Source organism: Bombina bombina, chromosome 1 (genome assembly GCF_027579735.1).
Source record: "Bombina bombina isolate aBomBom1 chromosome 1, aBomBom1.pri, whole genome shotgun sequence".
Taxonomy (NCBI): domain Eukaryota; kingdom Metazoa; phylum Chordata; class Amphibia; order Anura; family Bombinatoridae; genus Bombina; species Bombina bombina.
The window spans coordinates 1,222,513,419-1,222,537,097 of NC_069499.1; the positions used below are offsets into that span (position 1 = coordinate 1,222,513,419).

General features: G+C 38.0%; 1 protein-coding gene across 2 annotated transcripts in view; it reads right to left on the reverse strand.

The window, feature by feature from the left end:
- The window catches only part of LOC128647604 (5-hydroxytryptamine receptor 3A-like), a 124,280-nt gene that overhangs the window by 14,975 nt on the left and 85,626 nt on the right, over positions 1–23,679 (reverse strand). For both annotated transcript variants that reach the window (XM_053700367.1, XM_053700361.1), the window contains exon 6: positions 12,817–12,977. In XM_053700367.1, coding sequence (XP_053556342.1) covers positions 12,817–12,977 — 161 coding nt within the window. The remainder of the gene's footprint in view (positions 1–12,816; positions 12,978–23,679) is intronic.

A 23,679-nucleotide genomic window follows, 5' to 3' on the forward strand; every position in this document is an offset into this window, starting at 1 on the left:
GGGTACTTTGGTTCAGGGGTATTAGGATTAGCGACTAGGCAGACGTTAGTTATATTCCAGGGATCATGTACTATACAAAGCCAATATGGTCGGTGATGCTGGGTATTGCTTAAACCAGCATTGCTGACCAATGGCATGTATAGTAAATGCAATGCAGCTATCATTGGAGCTTGGAAAGTTCTGACAAGCTTGCTCATCATAGCGAGGGATCCCTTGTAATATTTTGCTACTTTGTAGCACTTTGGATCATCAGGCCGCAGTGAGAAGTTATCTACCTTTCTGATTTAGGCCTTGAACTTTTTATTGGGTGATATTTAGGGAACTTTGCTTCAAATTCTGAAGAATTTATGAGCTATATGGCAACAAGAACTCTCCTATTAAGGTAATTGTTATGGAAGTTTTGGCCCTGTTTGGGTACTAAAATCTGGAGGGATTGACAACTGAGCCAAGATAGCTAGGGATCTTGGCCAGAGAGACACCATTGCTATGGGTGTATCAGTAGGCTTAACCAATAGCTTTTAAGGTTTCTGGTGTCCTGATGGTCCTGAGAGGGGTGGAGGTCTCTCACACATGTTATTGTTTTTATAATATATGTGACCATACCAGGGTATTTCTCTAACTTTAAATGTATTGTACCATTTCTGGAAAGCACTGCTTTAAGGTTTCACTTGTGTGGATTAATTTAATACACATAGACCTCTTGGCAGAATACAGTGTGTGTGTGTGTGGGGTACTTTACCATTATCTTAATCAATAAATTAAGAAATATACGGCCAGATTTAGAGTTGGGCGGTAGCCGTCAAAACCAGCGTTAGAGGCTCCTAACGCTGGTTTTTACCGCCCTCTGGTATTTGGAGTCAGTCAGGAAAGGGTCTAACGCTCACTTTGCAGCCGCGACTTTTCCATACCGCAGATCCCCCTACGCCATTTGCGTATCCTATCTTTTCAATGGGATCTTTCTAACGCCGGTATTTAGAGTTGTGGCTGAAGTGAGCGTTAGAAATCTAACGACAAAACTCCAGCCGCAAAAAAAAGTCAGTAGTTAAGAGCTTTCTGGGCTAACGCCGGTTTATAAAGCTCTTAACTACTGTGCTCTAAAGTACACTAACACCCATAAACTACCTATGTACCCCTAAACCGAGGTCCCCCCACATCACCGCCACTCTATTAAAATGTTTTAACCCCTAATCTGCTGCTCCGTACACCGCCGCCAGCTACGTTATCCCTATGTACCCCTAATCTGCTGCCCCTAACATCGCCAACCACTATGTTATATTTATTAACCCCTAATTTGCCGCCCCCGCTATCGCTGACACCTGCATATTTTTTTTAACCCCTAATCTGCCGCTCTGTATACCGCCGCCAGCTACGTTATCCCTATGTACCCCTAATCTGCTGCCCCTAACACAGCCGACCCCTATATTATATTTATTAACCCCTAATCTGCCGCCCCCGCTATCGCTGACATCTGCATATTATTATTAACCCCTAATCTGCCGCTCCGTACACCACCGCCAGCTACATTATACCTATGTACAGCTAATCTGCTGCCCCTAACACCGCCGACCCCTATATTATATTTATTAACCCCTAATCTGCCCCCCACAACGTCGCCTCCACCTACCTACAATAATTAACCCCTAATCTGACGACCGGATCTCACCGCTACTATAATAAATGTATTAACCCCTAAAGCTAACTCTAACCCTAACACCCCCCTAACTTAAATATAATTTAAATCTAACGAAATAAATTAACTACAGGGAGTGCAGAATTATTAGGCAAGTTGTATTTTTGAGGATTAATTTTATTATTGAACAACAACCATGTTCTCAATGAACCCAAAAAACTCATTAATATCAAAGCTGAATAGTTTTGGAAGTAGTTTTTAGTTTGTTTTTAGTTATAGCTATTTTAGGGGGATATCTGTGTGTGCAGGTGACTATTACTGTGCATAATTATTAGGCAACTTAACAAAAAACAAATATATACTCATTTCAATTATTTATTTTTACCAGTGAAACCAATATAACATCTCAACATTCACAAATATACATTTCTGACATTCAAAAACAAAACAAAAACAAATCAGTGACCAATATAGCCACCTTTCTTTGCAAGGACACTCAAAAGCCTGCCATCCATGGATTCTGTCAGTGTTTTGATCTGTTCACCATCAACATTGCGTGCAGCAGCAACCACAGCCTCCCAGACACTGTTCAGAGAGGTGTACTGTTTTCCCTCCTTGTAAATCTCACATTTGATGATGGACCACAGGTTCTCAATGGGGTTCAGATCAGGTGAACAAGGAGGCCATGTCATTAGATTTTCTTCTTTTATACCCTTTCTTGCCAGCCACGCTGTGGAGTACTTGGACGCGTGTGATGGAGCATTGTCCTGCATGAAAATCATGTTTTTCTTGAAGGATGCAGACTTCTTCCTGTACCACTGCTTGAAGAAGGTGTCTTCCAGAAACTGGCAGTAGGACTGGGAGTTGAGCTTGACTCCATCCTCAACCCGAAAAGGCCCCACAAGCTCATCTTTGATGATACCAGCCCAAACCAGTATTCCACCTCCACCTTGCTGGCGTCTGAGTCGGACTGGAGCTCTCTGCCCTTTACCAATCCAGCCCATCCATCTGGCCCATCAAGACTCACTCTCATTTCATCAGTCCATAAAACCTTAGAAAAATCAGTCTTGAGATATTTCTTGGCCCAGTCTTCACGTTTCAGCTTGTGTGTCTTGTTCAGTGGTGGTCGTCTTTCAGCCTTTCTTACCTTGGCCATGTCTCTGAGTATTGCACACCTTGTGCTTTTGGGCACTCCAGTGATGTTGCAGCTCTGAAATATGGCCAAACTGGTGGCAAGTGGCATCTTGGCAGCTGCACGCTTGACTTTTCTCAGTTCATGGGCAGTTATTTTGCGCCTTGGGTTTTCCACACGCTTCTTGCGACCCTGTTGACTATTTTGAATGAAACGCTTGATTGTTCGATGATCACGCTTCAGAAGCTTTGCAATTTTAAGAGTGCTGCATCCCTCTGCAAGATATCTCACTATTTTTGACTTTTCTGAGCCTGTCAAGTCCTTCTTTTGACCCATTTTGCCAAAGGAAAGGAAGTTGCCTAATAATTATGCACACCTGATATAGGGTGTTGATGTCATTAGACCACACCCCTTCTCATTACAGAGATGCACATCACCTAATATGCTTAATTGGTAGTAGGCTTTCGAGCCTATACAGCTTGGAGTAAGACAACATGCATAAAGAGGATGATGTGGTCAAAATACTCATTTGCCTAATAATTCTGCACTCCCTGTATTATTAAATAAATCATTCTTATTTAAAGCTAAATACTTACCTGTAAAATAAACCCTAATATAGCTACAATATAACTTATAATTATATTGTAGCTATTTTAGGATTAATATTTATTTTACAGGCAACTTTGTAATTATATTAACCAGGTACAATAACTATTTAATAGTTACCTAGTTAAAATAATTACAAAATTACCTGTAAAATAAATCCTAACCTAAGTTACAATTAAACCTAACACTACACTATCAATAAATAAATTAACTAAAATACCTACAATTATCTACAATTAAACCTAACACTACACTATCAATAAATTAATTAAATACAATACCTACAAATAAATACAATGAAATAAACTAACTAAAGTACAAAAAAAAAAAGAACTAAGTTACAAAAAATAAAAAAATATTTACAAACATTAGAAAAATATTACAACAATTTTAAACTAATTACACCTACTCTAAGCCCCCTAATAAAATAACAAAGCCCCCCAAAATAAAAAAATGCCCTACCCTATTCTAAAATTAAAATAGAAAAGCTCTTTTACCTTACCAGCCCTGAAAAGGGCCCTTTGCGGGGCATGCCCCAAATAATTCAGCTCTTTTGCCTGTAAAAAAAAAACATACAATACCCCCCCCAACATTACAACCCACCACCCACATACCCCTAATCTAACCCAAACCCCCCTTAAATAAACCTAATACTAAGCCCCTGAAGATCTCCCTACCTTGTCTTCACCTCACCGGGTTCAGCGATCGGTCCAGAAGAGGGTCCGAAGTCTTGATCCAAGCGGCGGCTGAAGAACTCCATCATCAGGCTGAAGTCGGAAGTCCATCATCGGGATGAAGTCTTCTATCAAGCGGCATCTTCAATCTTCTTTCTTCCGGAGTGGAGCCATCTTCTTCCCAGCCGACACGGATCCATCCTCTTCAACCGCCGCCTACTCGCCGAATGACGGTTCCTTTAAATGACGTCATCCAAGATGGCGTCCCTCGAATTCCGATTGGCTGATAGGATTCTATCAGCCAATCGGAATTAAGGTAGGAATATTCTGATTGGCTGATGGAATCAGCCAATCAGATTCAAGTTCAATCCGATTGGCTGATCCAATCAGCCAATGAGATTGAGCTCACATTCTATTGGCTGTTCCGATCAGTCAATAGAATGCAAGCTCAATCTGATTGGCTGATTGGATCAGCCAATCGGATTGAACTTGAATCTGATTAGCTGATTCCATCAGCCAATCAGAATATTCCTACCTTAATTCCGATTGGCTGATAGAATACTATCAGCCAATCGGAATTCGAGGGACGCCATCTTGGATGACGTCATTTAAAGGAACCATCATTCGGCGAGTAGGCGGCGGTTGAAGAGGATGGATCCGCGTCGGCTAGGAAGAAGATGGCTCCGCTCCGCTCCGGAAGAAAGAAGATTGAAGATGCCGCTTGATAGAAGACTTCATCCCGATGATGGACTTCCGACTTCAGCCCGATGATGGAGTTCTTCAGCCGCCGCTTGGATCAAGACTTCGGACCAATCGCTTAACCCGGTGAGGTGAAGACAAGGTAGGGAGATCTTCAGGGGCTTAGTGTTAGGTTTATTTAAGGGGGGTTTGGGTTAGATTAGGGGTATGTGGGTGGTGGGTTGTAATGTTGGGGGGGGGGATATTGTATGTTTTTTTTTACAGGCAAAAGAGCTGAATTATTTGGGGCATGCCCCACAAAGGGCCCTTTTCAGGGCTGGTAAGGTAAAAGAGCTTTTCTATTTTAATTTTAGAATAGGGTAGGGCATTTTTTTATTTTGGGGGCTTTGTTATTTTATTAGGGGGCTTAGAGTAGGTGTAATTAGTTTAAAATTGTAATAGTTTTTCTAATGTTTGTAAATATTTTTTTATTTTTTGTAACTTAGTTCTTTTTTATTTTTTGTACTTAAGTTAGTTTATTTCATTGTATTTATTTGTAGGTATTGTATTAAATTAATTTATTGATAGTGTAGTGTTAGGTTTAATTGTAGATAATTGTAGGTATTTTAGTTAATTTATTTATTGATAGTGTAGTGTTAGGTTTAATTGTAACTTAGGTTAGGATTTATTTTACAGGTAATTTTGTAATTATTTTAACTAGGTAACTATTAAATAGTTATTAACTATTTAATAGCTATTGTACCTGGTTAATATAATTACAAAGTTGCCTGTAAAATAAATATTAATCCTAAAATAGCTACAATATAATTATAATTTATATTGTAGCTATATTAGGGTTTATTTTACAGGTAAGTATTTTGCTTTAAATAGGAATAATTTATTTAATAATAGTTAATTTATTTTGTTAGATTTAAATTATATTTGTTAGGGGGGTGTTAGGGTTAGAGTTAGACTTAGCTTTAGGGGTTAATACATTTATTATAGTAGCGGTGAGATCCGGTCGGCAGATTAGGGGTTAATTATTTTAGGTAGGTGGAGGCGACGTTGTGGGGGGCAGATTAGGGGTTAATAAATATAATATAGGGGTCGGTGGTGTTAGGGGCAGCAGATTAGGGGTGCATAGGTATAATGTAGCTGGCGGCGGTGTACGGAGCGGCAGATTAGGGGTTAATAATAATATGCAGGTGTCAGCGATAGCGGGGGCGGCAGATTAGGGGTTAATAAATATAACATAGTGGTCAGCAATGTTAGGGGCAGCAGATTAGGGGTACATAGGGATAACGTAGCTGGCGGCGGTATACGGAGCGGCAGATTAGGGGTTAAAAAAATATGCAGGTGTCAGCGATAGCGGGGGCGGCAGATTAGGGGTTAAGAAGTGTAAGGTTAGGGGTGTTTAGACTCGGGGTACATGTTAGAGTGTTAGGTGCAGACGTAGGAAGTGTTTCCCCATAGAAAACAATGGGGCTGCGTTAGGAGCTGAACGCTGCTTTTTTGCAGGTGTTAGGTTTTTTTCAACTCAAATGGCCCCATTGTTTTCTATGGGGGAATTGTGCACGAGCACGTTTTTGAAGCTGGCCGCGTCCGTAAGCAACGCTGGTATTTAGAGTTGCAGTGGTGGTAAATATGCTCTACGCTCCCTTTTTTGGAGCCTAACGCAGCCATTCTGTGAACTCTAAATACCAGCGGTATTTAAAAGGTGCGGGGGAAAAAAAGCATGCGTAGCTAACGCACCCCTTTGGCCACAGAACTCTAAATCTAGCCGTAAGAATGGAGACTGGAAAGGCCATTTAAGTCTTAATGTAAAGGACTTCTTGATTCCCTTGACTGGATTTTTGTAGCTCTGGATTTTCCTTGCCTCTAATTAGACATGTGCAATTTGGTTCGGCCAAATTTCCGTTTCGGACGAATTTTGGCTGAAATTTCTGAATCGGCACCATAACTAAAATCCCGAAAAATTCTGAAAACGAATAAATAAGTTCCCAAATTTTCTGACCCATTCTTTATATTCATTCTAATCTAAACCACCATCCCCGCACATCGCCAACACTAAGTAAAACACTAAATAAAGCTATCAACCCCTAAACCACCATCCCTCCACATGGCAAACACTAAATAATCCTATTAACCCCTAAACCTCCGTCCCCCCACATCGCCAATACTAAATAAAGCTATTAACCCCTAAACCACCATCCCCCCACATTGCAATCACTAATAAAATGCATTAACCCCTAATCCACCATTTTCCCACATCACAAACAACTAATTAAAGTATTAACACCTAAACCACCTTCCCCCAACATTGCCAGCACTAAATAAACCTATTAACCCCTAAAACACCGCCCCCCACATCACCAACATTAAATAAACCTATTAACTCCTAAACTGCCGTCCCCCCACATCACAAAAACTAAATAAACATATTAACCCCTAAACCACCATCCCCCCACATTGCGACTCCCTAAATAAAACTATTAACCCCTAAACTGCCGCCCCCCACATCGCCACCACTAAATAAAGTTATTAACCCCTAAACCGTCATCCCCCCACATTACCAACACTAAATAAAGTTATTAACCCCTAAACCGACATCCCCCCACATTACCAACACTAAATAAACCTATTAACCACTAAACCGCCGTCCCCCAAATCGCCAACACTAAATAAAGCTATTAACCTCTAAATCGCCATCCCCCCACACCCCACACCGCCAACACTGAATAAACCTATTAACTCCTAAAACGCCACCCCCCACATCGCCAACACTAAATAAACCTATTAACCCCTTAACTTTCTTTATAACACATTTATAGGGCGCCATGTACTAAGCTTCAAAGTGACCGTTCGTCTGTATTTCCGCGGCAAAATTCGCTCAGATCTGCATCTCGTATTTACCAATCTGCGATTGAATAGAAAAACCACTATTTTTCATCAGCTATCGTAATTTTACGCAACTGATCGTTCCTAAGCCTTTTTCCACTTACTACATGTTTGATCGCACGTAAATTCGCTTTAATCGGAAATTATGAATGTTACAACTAATCCGTCCGCTCCAACTTTCACTGTAACTTCGCGTGATTTGCTTCACAACCATTTAGGTAGCGAATACAATAGAAAACTATAGGGGGTATTAACCTGATGCCAGTTAAAAGTACTTAAGTGAAAGGACTAGACTACTACTTACTTTGGAGATTTATTTATAATTACCTCGAATATCGCTATCACAGTCATCGGTTATGTCCTCAATGACCTCCGTGCCAAGCTTCTGTAAAACTTTTCTTTCAAAGTCAGTCAAATCTGCGACATAAGGTTGTCCACCTCCAGTACCTCGGGCATATTGCTTTTCTTTGGCATTTTTGGCTTTAGTTTGACGCTTTATATCGTTGAGCCTTTTTTTGCAGGAGTCGATATCTTTTTTAGTTGGTCCTTGAGCACTCACAGCGTCACTAATTTTTTCCCAAATAAACTTCTTACGCGCACCGGGGGTTTGCTTGACTCGACTACCATAAATATTGTCATAATATTCGAGTACTAGATCAACAAGTACAACATTCTGTTGATGACAGAAATTAGGGTTGCGAGTCTTCTTAGAAGTAGCTGAATCTCCGGAGCAAGCCATCTTCTCAAAGTGAATACCGAAAAGTAAATAAACAATATTCTAAGATTTCTGGGAAAATGCACATTCTTATACATGTCAGCAGCCAGACGTTGCCGCTTGTCTGATGATTATGACACCTAGATGGTCACATGGTTGAAGAACTAAACCAATTAGGTCGCAGACTGCTTCGTAACTTTGCTCTTTCGCGCCGAACGAAGCTTCAAAGTTATCAATAATCCGATTGTCTTCGAGACACAATAGACGCAAAATTTTACGGCTTGGTTTTTAGTACATTCATGTAACGAAGTTCTAACCGCATGGTGCGAATGCCAGCGGGTTAATTCGATACGGTCTGTGCGAAAAATTTGATGCCTTAGTACATGGTGCCCATAGTCCTAACTAGATATCTTGGCATTATAAATGGAGTAAAAGCTAAGATACTAGTATATCAAATCACACTAGATTATACCACCATGTAAGTAATTCATGATAACTGTCTCAATCATTATAGATGATATTATAATGTTATCCCTGTTATATATCATATATAACTTGTAGTCATTTATTTTTATTTGGCTATACACATCTTCTGTATATGTACATCTATCTAAAATTCTGTATAGAATAACCTTGTGGTTATAATAAAATACACCACCTTGCACCTTTACACAACTTTATCATAAAATTGTCACGATTCAGCGGCTGTCTCCATACACATAACACAGCACTTAAACACGGAGGAGACGTACTGGACACCCCCCGTGACATCACGGGTATTCACCTATCAAGATGGCCCAATAAGGGAAACTAATTACACCCCCAACAAAGGCATGAACTAATAGCGAGGTGTGTCTGATTAGCATAAGACACTCAAAAGCAGTGCACACTCAAACAAACACTTTTAACGGTAAGAACATTAACCGCCTTTATATCTTTGCACTTTTGCCCCAAGCATTTCATTATATTTATTCACATATGGATGACACTAGATTAGACTCACACAGGATTGTTCACAATGCGATCTGCTTACAGTCTATGGTCACGTCCACTATTGATGAATGATATAAAATAGTACACATGATACCATTCAATATACATTTATTTAGGCAGTTGTAATATGGCGTCTTCATTACATAATAAATATAAATAACATTAATAATTACTATCTAGCTTGCATTACTAACGTGCAATAGACTCGCATAGATAATTATGTGTATACATATTTAAACATTTTTTAGATAGCTAATATTGCCTCTACAAGTTTGGTTTAACTTTATACCAAAATATTTGTAATTTCCCAATATGTATTAGAATAATATTTTATATTTTTTTATATAGCTTATATGTTGCATGAAACAACTATGATCTTAATCTTTTTTGTAAACACACACCTTTCACTAAGTCATGTGACTGGTAAGGGTGTGTGTGTTTGTTTTGCTCTCCGATTGGTTAGCCATGTGTATATAATGTAGCAAGTAATTACCACTTTTATATCAGCCTGAGGAAACAGTATACAACAGAGAAACGCGTTGCTGTATTTTTTAGTGTTTAATAAACACTTGTTTTTAAGTTTTATCACTTGCTACTTTTTATTTATGGCTATTTTTCACTCAGAAACTCCTACATATTTGTGAGAGGCATTTGCATATATCATCTTGCGAGTAAGCTCCAAGACATACAACACACCTGGTTTCATTCACCTGTGGACGAAAGTTTGCCGGACAACTCAGAGGTTTCGGTTTGCCTAGTCTGCACTACATTACAGTGCTAGACCATAAGTGAGTGTATACTATCCACATACCTGCCTAACAATATTCCTTTACTGTATTACGCTATGTGGGGATTGTTTCTTTTATAGAGCAGATGTCTGAGTGAAACACACTTTTCTTTATTGTTTGCCATATACACCTGAGGAGAGTTTTGCTGGACAACTCGGAGGATCTGGCCTGCCCAGTATGCACTATATTACAGTGTTTGAATACATGTGAGTGTATTTGCTCTAATTTTATATTCAGCAAATCCTTTGCAGAATTACGCTATTTTGGTGCTTTCTCCTTTTCTTATAGATATAACCCCTTAACTTAACAAATTTGCAGAAACAAAATGATTTATTTAACTAATGAAAACTAAACATTTTTTCATTGTGCCCATGTCTACCTCTAATCCACATATCAGGGTTTGTTTTGTTTTTAAAGCTGTAATGGTGTATAATTTGAACCACAATCTCTGATTTCATGAAAACCTCTGGTATAGACAAATAAAAAAAGAATTAAACAACTAGAAATACTAATTGTACAAAGAAATACACTTAGGATTATTAGAAAAGAATACCACAAAGAAAATTATTTCTTTAACTCCAAATAATCATATGAATATGAAAATTACTCTATTAGTTTAAAATGTTCCATTACATTCATACTTTAATACTTTATTGTTACAACTAGGAACAAACATTCACACAGAAGTAGCCTGAAAGGGTTAAAAACACTTAAACCCAGTTGAATTAAATGGATATAGTCAGCAATGCTCTATGTATTCAGCCTGATGCCCACAAAATTATTGTGCAAGATAAGCTAAGCCCTTACAATCCGAGGGCTGTTTTACTTTTAAATAGTTATATTTTTTAAAGGTAAATAGTAGGCACCAGGATTCAACAAATATATAGGTATATACAGATTCTATTATTCACTAGGCAAGCAGTTAAAAAAGCGACAGACAGGAGAGAACTAGCTTCTCCTGCTGGACCCCTCCAGCAGGGAGAAGCTAGTTCTCTCCTGTCTGTCGCTTTTTTAACTGCTTGCCTAGTGAATAATAGAATCTGTATATACCTATATATTTGTTGAATCCTGGTGCCTACTATTTACCTTTAAAAAATATAACTATTTAAAAGTAAAACAGCCCTCGGATTGTAAGGGCTTAGCTTATCTTGCACAATAATTTTGTGGGCATCAGGCTGAATACATAGAGCATTGCTGACTATATCCATTTAATTCAACTGGGTTTAAGTGTTTTTAACCCTTTCAGGCTACTTCTGTGTGAATGTTTGTTCCTAGTTGTAACAATAAAGTATTAAAGTATGAATGTAATGGAACATTTTAAACTAATAGAGTAATTTTCATATTCATATGATTATTTGGAGTTAAAGAAATAATTTTCTTTGTGGTATTCTTTTCTAATAATCCTAAGTGTATTTCTTTGTACAATTAGTATTTCTAGTTGTTTAGTTCTACCCTCTAAGAATCCACATTAGATGTGCACCACAATTATTATAAGTGACTACTTAGTATTGGTATATTATATACCTTCTCTGATTTACATAATAGGTACAACATCTAATTACTGAATAACTCCTACCATCCCCCACCACACTTTTCAAATAAAAAAAGAATGTTTGTTACCCATAGGATTCATTATCAACACTGGGCTCGCTTCCATTGAGTCGTAATTCAGTTTGCGTGCACTCGCAAACCGTTAAATATGCTGTCGAAAGCAATATCGTTTATCGACTGTTTCCAATGGCGCGTTATACCTCAATATCGGCAGCTGGACTCCGGCTGCCGAAAAAATCTTCGCGACCCATAGAAAGTAATAGAAGCCATTAATCGATAAATTATACCAGGTTTCCAATGAAAGCGCAAACTGTTAATATACTGTTGGAGGCTGTCGATACATTGAGAAATATTACACCCAGCTCAACTAGGTGTAAAAGAGGAAAATTGTGCTTTTTGGGACCTATTTTCTATTGTAATTATAAAACTTGCAAATAATGCAAGTGTTTTAATGTAGAAATAAATTGTTATAAGTAATATTTATTGTTGTCTCATGTATAGAAATAGTTGAACTTATATTCTAATAGAAATATCAGTATATATTTAAATATAATAATATATGCAAGAACATATCTACAGAATGCAAACTAGACCTATGCCTAGGGCAGCGATACATATTACTTACATTTATGAAGTGGTAAATATAATTATATTAAAAAATAGTATTTGATTATTAAAAATATGGATAAGTGTATCTTTATTTTTCTTGAGAGGTGATCACCGGTAAGGAGCACGGACGTTAAACGTAAATTCTATAGCGTAAGGTCGGGTTACCTTAGCAACTAATTGACTTTCAAGAAATCCGACATCAGATGGAAGCGTTAACACAACGTTAACTTACAGCTACACGAAAAGAGCGACTGCACGCTATCCGCAAAATATTTCAATGGAAACCCTGGTACTAAAATGGAGCCGTAAATTACTTTTAGCTGTCGGCCGCTTCGGTAGCTTACAGCTCCATTTTTAACGACTCAATGGAAGCGAGCCCAAAGTCTGCAAATTTACATTCAAAGGACAAACTTACAAACCAGATCTCTGAGGTAAATTTTGGTTCATTCTATAAAACGTAATTTTGCATAGCAAACATCACTGTGTGCAGTTCTACAGCAATGGGATAGTATTGAAACCATGGCTTTTCACAGAGCTCTTACCATGTAAATGACTTTATTGTACCAGTCCCCTTCAAACTCATAAGTTTGGTTCATAACAGTGATATTATGTAAGATCCAGTCTCCTTTGCTGACAAAGATTGCCTTTGAAATATCTGTGACATGGGATGAATTAAATATTGGAGTCATGATAAGATCATTCACTGTAAAATGTAAGAAAAAAAATCTGCATTATTATTACAATTAATAAAAAGATTCACACACTATTCCATACAGTGAGCATATAATTTGTATGTGCTCTCTAAAGTGTCAATACAAATAACTAAGGCATTATTTCTGCACTGAGCAAAGTAATTGCATTTTCAAAAAAGGTTCATTTTTGAGACAGAAAAATTCCCTTTTAAGATATGTTAGATTCTGAATACCGAAGCTTCAATTCATGAAAAAATAATGCATAATTACTTGTATTTCCCTGATGTATTTAAAATCAGAATAAAATAAGTTGAATATGTTTTCAAACTGATTTACAGTTCATAACAGTTTACATACATTGGGTCCCATTTCCGAAGCCAGAGCAGACAAGGTTCTCAACTTGAGAAGCAGTATGCCCGACTTTGCATTCAATGGGCAGCGGGCACTGTACATCCGCAGCCTGGAGGTATCTTACACACTTACTTAAATGTGTAATGCCATCCCCTTCTCTTGCGTTACCAATCAAGCGAGAGAAGGGTCTGTCAATCAACCCAATGTTTTTGAGGTTATTTCTTTCCGCCAACTTAGAGGTGGCAGAGATGGTAAGATACAGTGGTCGGATGACCACTGCTTCTTATGTTGCAAAATGCTGCCATGACTCTGCAGGGGCTCCATTGCAACATTCACTGCTTAATTCATGGAGCCCATTTCCATTGTATGCAAATATGCTCTTCTGAATGCTTCATGTTCAAAAAGACAAATGTGCCATAAATCACATACATCTATGGTCAGAATTTGTAAATAAGGGTTGATAAAGATTACATCATTTTAAAATGCATTATAATGTAGATATATATTAATGATAAACAAATATCTATTCAATTAGTGTGTAAAAATATGACTGGAGAAACATGCGGCTAGATTTAGAGTTTTGTCGGTAAGGACCCCCGTAGCTAACGCCGGCTTTTTTCTGGCCGCACCATAAAAATAACTCTGGTATTGAGAGTCCACATAAAGGCTGCGTTAGGCTCCAAAAAAGGAGCGTAGAGCATATTTAACGCAGCTTCAACTCTCGATACCAGAGTTGCTTACGCAAGCGGCCAGCCTCAAAAACGTGCTCGTGCACGATTCCCCCATAGAAAACAATAGGGCTGTTTGAGCTGAAAAAAAACCTAACACCTGGAAAAAAGCCGCGTTCAGCTCCTAACGCAGCCCCATTGTTTGCTATGGGAAACACTTCCTACGTCTGCACCTAACACTCTAACATGTACCCCGAGTCTAAACACCCCTAACCTTACACTTATTAACCCCTAATCTGCCGCCCCCGCTATCGCTGACCCCTGCATATTATTATTAACCCCTAATCTGCCGCTCCGTAAACCGCCGCTACTTACATTATCCCTATGTACCCCTAATCTGCTGCCCTAACATCGCCGACCCCTATATTATATTTATTAACCCCTAATCTGCCCCCCACAACGTCGCCTCCACCTGCCTACACTTATTAACCCCTAATCTGCCGAGCGGACCTGAGCGCTACTATAATAAAGTTATTAACCCCTAATCCGCCTCACTAACCCTATAATAACCCTATAATAAATAGTATTAACCCCTAATCTGCCCTCCCTAACATCGCCGACACCTAACTTCAATTATTAACCCCTAATCTGCCGAGCGGAGCTCACCGCTATTCTAATAAATGGATTAACCCCTAAAGCTAAGTCAACCCTAACACTAACACCCCCCTAAGTTAAATATAATTTACATCTAACGAAATTAATTATCTCTTATTAAATAAATTATTCCTATTTAAAGCTAAATACTTACCTGTAAAATAAATCCTAATATAGCTACAATATAAATTATAATTATATTATAGCTATTTTAGGATTAATATTTATTTTACAGGCAACTTTGTAATTATTTTTTTTTTTTTTTTTTTTTTAATTATTTTTATTGAGGTTCTTTCAAAACAGACATTAAAACAATTGTCAATGCATAACAAAAAATGACATAAGTTATTACAGAACAGGTAACTAGGACAAAACAGACAGGTAGACAATATGCACTTTACCCATTCATTGCAAGTAGTAAGTACTGCTCAAGCGCTATACCCACTATAATATGAAAGCGGCCACTCTTGGGCCACAAATTTGCTATAATCAAACGAGATGTGGGTAAACATTATTACAAGAGGGCCTCTCATGGACCCTAATTGAAGAACCTCTATTTTATGGTTTTCTTCAGAACTAACATGCTATGTAACAGGGGGCTATGAAAAAAAGTAAAAACTATTATATTTCGGTATTTTTGGTAAATAGAGGATAAAATCAGATTTACTCTTTAAAAAAAAAAAAAAAAATTGGGTTTACCTCAGGAGTCCAATGCATGGGAATATAACTAAAGCGGCACGATACTCTTATAACAAAATAAAACAAAATAAATGTCCACAGTCAGAAGGAAGTGCACAGTTGCTATAACACGGGAAGTTAGAATTCTGAATAGAGCATTTTGCAAGGGCACAGTGTTATCTAGCAGGTCTTAAGAGGTAGATACTTCAGGCTATGGGCCAATAATCCAGGGGGGGATGTTTTGTCAGGCGAGCAATATGACTCATATCCTGAATCTAGCAGACCACAATTAGTCATATAATATAGATTTGAATGTATTAATGAAGGCATCAAACAAACAAAAAGAAGTGAGGGGATACTCTACAGTATATTTGAATCCTATTCTGGGAATAAATGATAGTTATTCGCCTACGAGTATGATTAAAGCAGGCATGGCAAGCAGAAGTTTAGATAAAAAACACTCACCCGCTTCCCATTACAAAAAGATTGGATCTCGCCGTCCCGGCCGCAGACAGCGAGAATCCAAAACATGCCAATGGAAGATCAGAAGCAAGCATTCTTATATATAACTGTGGAAGTTGTTCTGGGGAATAATTGAAGTGAAGTTAGTTCTACAAGTTGGGAAAGAAAAAATATATTTGTCCTGCAAAAACATAGTAGGTGGAAGCCTATTTTCCGTAGGGTACTGCCATAACATGTGATAGTTTTAGGTTACTACACTATCCCTCTCGCCAAGCCTCAGCCTAGTAGAAACTACAGGAATATAACTAAGGATTAGTCAGAGTGAGTGTATTTCCAAGTTTCACCTGTAGAGATAAGTTAGTTAGACAGTAAATAAGCACTTTTTTTTTTTTGTTGCTATAGTCATTAAACTGCTGCAAGAGAAGTATTTTCAAATTTCTGCTCTGACTGCGGTATGATATCTCCAGTTAGTATATACAAAGCCTCTATACTTATTATAAACAGTGAAACACATAAAAGATAGCTAGTTGTCATACAGTAAAAATGCTAAGAACATATTTAACCTACCAATACATATTAAGATAAGCATTGCTCCTATAGTTGGCTAAAGAACAATCATGTACCTACATAAGATTATGAAATCTTTTTTATCCAGACTTTGTTACTGAGTTTAGAGGTAATAAACTCGCCAACTATCTTGCGAGTGTTAAAGCTTACTGAACAAAACCATATAGTGCAAAACCTCTGGTAGCAGTAAATGTAAAATTAGAAATAGTGTCTTATTAAAGGATATGGAAGTTTGTGTCCTTTTGAACAGACAGTCATGGAAGGGATTGTAGAAATGTTATGATCCCCCACCGTAAGCTATGTACCAAGCAATGTTTATCCCACGCCTGTTTTGTTGCTCAGTATTCCACATTTCAAGCGTTTGCAAAGCTTACATGCAGGGCCCCAGGCATTTGGCCACCAACTAATGCCACTCTCTAATCTGGGCCTGGAACAAGATGCGCCCATGACCGGGGTTACAATCGTTAGAAGGGACTTCATATTCCTGCCCTGCGGTGGTATTACTGGATGCGGCCACATAGTGGCCATTTGCTCGGTGATGCGCCAACTCCCCCGGCCACCCACACTGCAACTCCCCGTGTCCGCCCCGGGATCCGAGTGCGGGGCAGAAGGAGAGCGAGTATGCGCGGGCAAGGGTACCTCACCTATCTCAAGGTTGCGGTCTGAGCCAGTTGTTGATTTAGAGCCGTGTGTAGGGCAGCTGCCTGTAAGGGGAGCACCAGAGTGCCATGCCGTGACCAGTCCCTCTATCTTGCCGGCAGATTCAAGCGGTATATTCACAGTATCCTCTACATGGGGGCGCCATGCCAGGTTGTCGCTGACAGCCCATGCTGTGTCCAGTGCAAGTGTAAGACTTAGGTGATGTTCATCTAGCAGGGCCTTTAGCAGGGAATGCAGGTTAGTATTGTTAGACTCCATCCGGTAAGGAGAAATGTAAAATCCTCTTCAAGGTAGATGATATCAGCACTATGTGCTGCGTAACGACAGGCCCAGACAGGTCCTGCCGGCGGGTATATTGAAGGCCTCAGCCCTGAAGTTCGCTCCGGGAGCTCGCAGTCAACTCCATCACATCAATTTTGGGCTCATCTGATGAAGGAGCTTAAATGTGACAGGGATCAGAACAAAAACCAAACAGATGAGCCAATTAAGCAATTATAATGTTTAAAGGTAGCTAGAGCACTGGAGCAGAATGGTATTATGCGACCTGTCATGGCCGCCGCCCGGAAGTTCCCCCCTTTGTAATTATTTTAACCAGGTACAATAGCTATTAAATAGTTAAGAACTATTTAATAGTTACCTAGTTAAAATAATTACAAAATTACCTGTAAAATAAATCCTAACCTAAGTTACAATTAAACCTAACACTATACTATCATTAAATTAATTAAATAAAATACCTACAATTACCTACAATTAAACCTAACACTACACTATCAATAAATAAATTAAATACAATTCCTACAAATAACTACAATGAAATAAACTAACTAAAGTACAAAAAATAAAAAAGAACTAAGTTACAAAAAATAAAAAAATATTTACAAACATAAGAAAATATTACAACAATTTTAAACTTATTACACCTACTCTAAGCCCCCTAATAAAATAACAAAGACCCCCAAAATAAAAAATGCCCTACCCTATTCTAAATTACTAAAGTTCAAAGCTCTTTTACCTTACCAGCCCTGAACAGGGCCCTTTGCGGGGCATGCCCCAAGAAGTTCAGCTCTTTTGCCTGTAAAAAAAAACATACAATACCCCCCCAACATTACAACCCACCACCCACATACCCCTAATCTAACCCAAACCCCCCTTAAATAAACCTAACACTAAGCCCCTGAAGATCATCCTACCTTGTCTTCACCTCACCAGGTATCACCGATCCGTCCTGGCTCCAAAATCTTCATCCAACCCAAGCGGGGGCTGGCGATCCATCATCCGGTGGCTGAAGAGGTCCAGAAGAGGCTCCAAAGTCTTCATCCTATCCAGGATAGAATCCTATCAGCCAATCGGAATTCGAGGGACGCCATCTTGGATGACGTCCCTTAAAGGAACCGTCATTCTTCAGTTGGACGTTGCCGGAAGAAGATGGGTCCGCGGTGGAGGTCTTCAGGATGGAGCCGGTCGTCATCGGATGAAGATAGAAGATGCCGCTTGGATCAAGATGGTTGCCGGTCCGGATCGCCTCTTCTTCCTGGATAGGATGAAGACTTTGGAGCCTCTTCTGGACCTCTTCAGCCACCGGATGATGGATCGCCAGCCCCTGCTTGGGTTGGATGAAGATTTTGGAGCCAGGACGGATCGGTGATATCTGGTGAGGTAAAGACAAGGTAGGATGATCTTCAGGGGCTAAGTGTTAGGTTTATTTAAGGGGGGTTTGGGTTAGATTAGGGGTATGTGGGTGGTGGGTTGTAATGTTGGGGGGGGTATTGTATGTTTTTTTTTACAGGCAAAAGAGCTGAACTTCTTGGGGCATGCCCCGCAAAGGGTCCTGTTCAGGGCTGGTAAGGTAAAAGAGCTTTGAACTTTAGTAATTTAGAATAGGGTAGGGCATTTTTTATTTTGGGGGTCTTTGTTATTTTATTAGGGGGCTTAGAGTAGGTGTAATTAGTTTAAAATTGTTGTAATATTTTTCTTATGTTTGTAAATATTTTTTTATTTTTTGTAACTTAGTTCTTTTTTATTTTTTGTACTTTAGTTAGTTTATTTCATTGTAGTTATTTGTAGATATTATATTTAATTAATGTATTGATAGTGTAGTGTTAGGTTTAATTGTAGGTAATTATAGGTATTTTATTTAATTAATTTAATGATAGTGTAGTGTTAGGTTTAATTGTAACTTAGGTTAGGATTTATTTTACAGGTAATTTTGTAATTATTTTAACTAGGTAGCTATTAAATAGTTCTTAACTATTTAATAGCTATTGTACCTGGTTAAAATAATTACAAAGTTGCCTGTAAAATAAATATTAATCCTAAAATAGCTACAATGTAATTATAATTTATATTGTAGCTATATTAGGGTTTATTTTACAGGTAAGTATTTAGCTTTAAATAGGAATAATTTATTTAATAAGAGATAATTAATTTCGTTAGATGTAAATTATATTTAACTTAGGGGGGTGTTAGTGTTAGGGTTAGACTTAGCTTTAGGGGTTAATCCATTTATTAGAATAGCGGTGAGCTCCGCTCGGCAGATTAGGGGTTAATAATTGAAGTTAGGTGTCGGCGATGTTAGGGAGGGCAGATTAGGGGTTAATACTATTTATTATAGGGTTAGTGAGGCGGATTAGGGGTTAATAACTTTATTATAGTAGCGGTGCGGTCCGCTCGGCAGATTAGGGGTTAATAAGTGTAGGCGACGTTGAGGGGGGCAGATTAGGGGTTAATAAATATAATATAGGGGTCGGCGGTGTTAGGGGCAGCAGATTAGGGGTACATAAGGATAACGTAGGTGGCGGCACTTTGCGGTCGGCAGATTAGGGGTAATAAGTGTAGGTAGCTGGCGGCGACGTTGTGGGGGGCAGATTAGGGGTTAATAAATATAATATAGGGGTCGGCAGTGTTAGGGGCAGCAGATTAGGGGTACATAAGGATAACGTAGGTGGCGGTCGGCAGTTTAGGGGTTAAAAAAAATTAATCGAGTGGCGGCGATGTGGGGGGGCCTCGGTTTAGGGGTACATAGGTAGTTTATGGGTGTTAGTGTACTTTAGAGTACAGTAGTTAAGAGCTTTATGAACCGGCGTTAGCCCAGAAAGCTCTTAACTACTGACTTTTTTCCTGCGGCTGGAGTTTTGTCGTTAGATTTCTAACGCTCACTTCAGACACGACTCTAAATACCGGAGTTAGAAAAATCCCATTGAAAAGATAGGATACGCAATTGACGTAAGGGGATCTGCGGTATGGAAAAGTTGCGGCTGAAAAGTGAGCGTTAGACCCTATTTTGAGTGACTCCAAATACCGGAGGTAGCCTAAAACCAGCGTTAGGAGCCTCTAACGCTGGTTTTCACGGCTACCGCCAAACTCTAAATCTAGGCCATGATTAACTGTAAAACATGTTACATATTAAAACATTTAAACTAGACCCTCTTGTCTGTGATGTATATGCTCTTAGTCTTTTCAGAATAACTGTTGAGGTTTAACATTGTTTTGGAAATCTGGCAAATGAAGATCATCATTTGGTTTTATCAGTATTGGGGTCACATTAAAGGGATACAAATGTGCACAAAGAAAATGCTCTAATATGTTATAGTATTTTATTATTGCACTAATGCTTGTATATAACTAACCCCTTCAAAGGAACTCTACACATAGTTAAAGTGATCTCCCAAGCAGCAATGCACTAATGGGAGCAAATGTGTGTAGCCACCAATCATCAGCTAGCTCTCAGAAACGTAGGGAAAGTACATATTCTTTTCAATAATGGATATCAAGGATAGCAAAGTAAATTTGATAATAGAAGGGAATTTAAAGGGACATTAAATCCAAAATTTTTCTTTCGTGATTCAGATAGAGCATGCAATTTTAAGCAACTTTCTAATTGACTTATATTATCAATTTTTCTTTGTTCTCTTTAATTCTTTATTTTAAAAAAAGAAATGTAAGATTGGGAGCCGGCCTATTTTTGGTTCAGCACCTAGATAGTGCTTGCTTATTGGTGGCTACATGTAGCCACCAATCAACAATTGCTACCTAAGTACTGAACCAAAAATGGGTTGGCTACTAATCTTACATTTCTGCTTTTTCAAATAAAGATAGAAAAGAAACAAAGAAAAATTGATAATAAAAATAAATTTGAAAGTTGCTTAAAATTGCATGCTCTATCTGATTCATTAAATAAAATAAAAAAATTGGGTTTAGTATACCTTTAAAAGTATTTTAAAATGACAATTATACAAGTTTAATTTTAACTTTCCTATTCCTTTAAGCCTTTCAGTCTAGATAATCGTTATCTACATCAAAAAAATGTTTTTAACTCAATATACTATATTTCATCTATATTATCTAATGGAATTGTCAGTGTAATAGAGCTAGCTGGGGAACTGCTAACAGAGTAAAGATCTCTTAACATTTGTGTAAAAACTGTTCATGTTCCACAATCCCTAAAAAGGCCAAAAGCAAATTCTGTAACTTACCAATGCTGCATATCAAATAGCATTTTGATTACAGATTTTTATTTTTGGCCTGTCTAGGGAGTGTGGGACAAAGCAAGTGGTAGCAACTATCACATAAATGAGATAGATCTCAGGTTTAAGGCCTTTTTTAGACATAATATTTTTGGGGCAGGGTGTAAAAAATTAAAAAAATAATGTATTTTTAAGTAGATGTTCACTAGGGCTTGCAAGTCAGATGATTAAAGTGTTTATATCAGAAAAAAATATCCTTCACTGTATGATAGTTTGTCAGTAGGTAGTTGTTTGACCTTAAACATTTTCTTTGATGATTGACAGTTATTTAAGCAAAATATCTGCTTGGATAAATATGTAATGAATATACAAACTGGCCTTTAAAAATACTTGTTTTTTAAGTCACATAGTTGTATAGATTCAGCAATAAATACTTATTCTTTGCATGTATGACAGATAGACAAACAGTAAATGTACAAGTATTTAGTGACTAATCCGTTTAAGTATTTTAATGCCCAATGAAGATATATTGAAGGGAGAAAGGCATATGCTGTTTCACAGTGGTCACATTGTAGTGCACACTGCACTGTGTAGTCTGTGTGAGTCTCAATCATGTGGTGGAGCCAGGAAGAATACCGCATTCCCTCTCAGTGCAGGCCAGGCTGCGCAAGTGAGCTCCGCCTCCACTGTCACCACGTCATGCGCACCCACATGCAATTCCATAGGATAGCAAAAGCCGGGCTAGCCATTTAAGTCATTACTAATTGGTTGATTTAGCCACCCCACCCTGAGTTCAGTAGAGTGGCCCTAGGGACTCAAAATTCTGCTGCCCGTTAAAAATCTGCTGCCCTAGGCACCGGCCTTGTTGGCCTATGCCTTAATACGCCCCTGATATATATATATATATATATATATATATATATATATATATTATCTTTTAGGAACCCTTTTATTGTTCCGGTCATCTTTTTCTAACCAGGGATTTAAAAAACCAGGGATTGCTTACAAAAATGTCTGCATGTTCACAAAAAGGAGTTTCACTATTTTTAATTGTTCTTGCACTCAAAAATGAATTTTCCTTTATTTTTGTATATGCCATTTTTGGACTTTATTTATAATTGTAGTCACAAATTGTTCACAAATAAGTGGGTTGACAATTTTGTGACACTTTTAGTATTCTGTCATTTGTATGATTGCCATTATTAAGAGCTTAAAAAAGAAGACTTCAGTCAAATTTCGAGTAATGTAACTTCAATGGGAACCTATAATGTTTGCTGTGGTGGGGAAGATTGCAGTTCAACGTACATTAGAGCGGGTTGCAGTTAGGCAACAAGAAAAAACGATCCTGGAGGTAAGCCAGTTAAAAACAAAAGTTTTATTATTTAGAAAAACAAGACGTCATACATGTGGGGTAACAAGGACTAACAACCCTGATGCATTTTGCGCTGCATTCTCGCTTAATCATAGATGACTATTACCTTTCATGATTTTCTATTTAAGCCTTAAACAACCAGTAAACGTTCAGGGGCGGGATGGATCTGAATAATTCCTATTCACATTTAAGGGAAATCATGAAAAAGGATTATACATACAATATGACTTTTAAAATATGTATAAATATATACAAAATGAATATATGTTAAAAAATAAAGTTTTTTCCAAGTTGACTAACCAGTTCCTGGGGATCAAGCATTTTAGTTAATGGTAGCTTTTTTATTTTTTGTTTTTAATATTTTTAATACTTTGCATTGATTTAGTTTAGCCAGTGTAGTATGAGATTTCCCATTCCATGTTAATGCCATATGGGAACCTAGCCCCCAATTTAAAAAGTACAAAAGAGTTCACACTTGATAAGATATTTATGTCTATCACCTCCTCTGGGATGTGGTTTAATTATTTCTATGATTTTTACTGTGAACTCGGGAACATTAGAAAAATGAACATTATTAAAATGTTTGTTGTTTGCAGAATCTTTTTGGTAATTTTCCACATCGTTAAGATGTTCACAGACTCTGTCACGCAGTTCTCAAGACGTTTGACCTACGTATTGTTGGTGACAAGGATTGCATTCAATGAGACACACAACCCATTTAGATCTGCACGTAGCATGGAAGGAGACATTGAACACTTCACCAGTCATAGCAGATTTGAAATCCTTACCTAATGAAACCACCTTGCGGGCTTTACAACCTGAATAATGACATTAA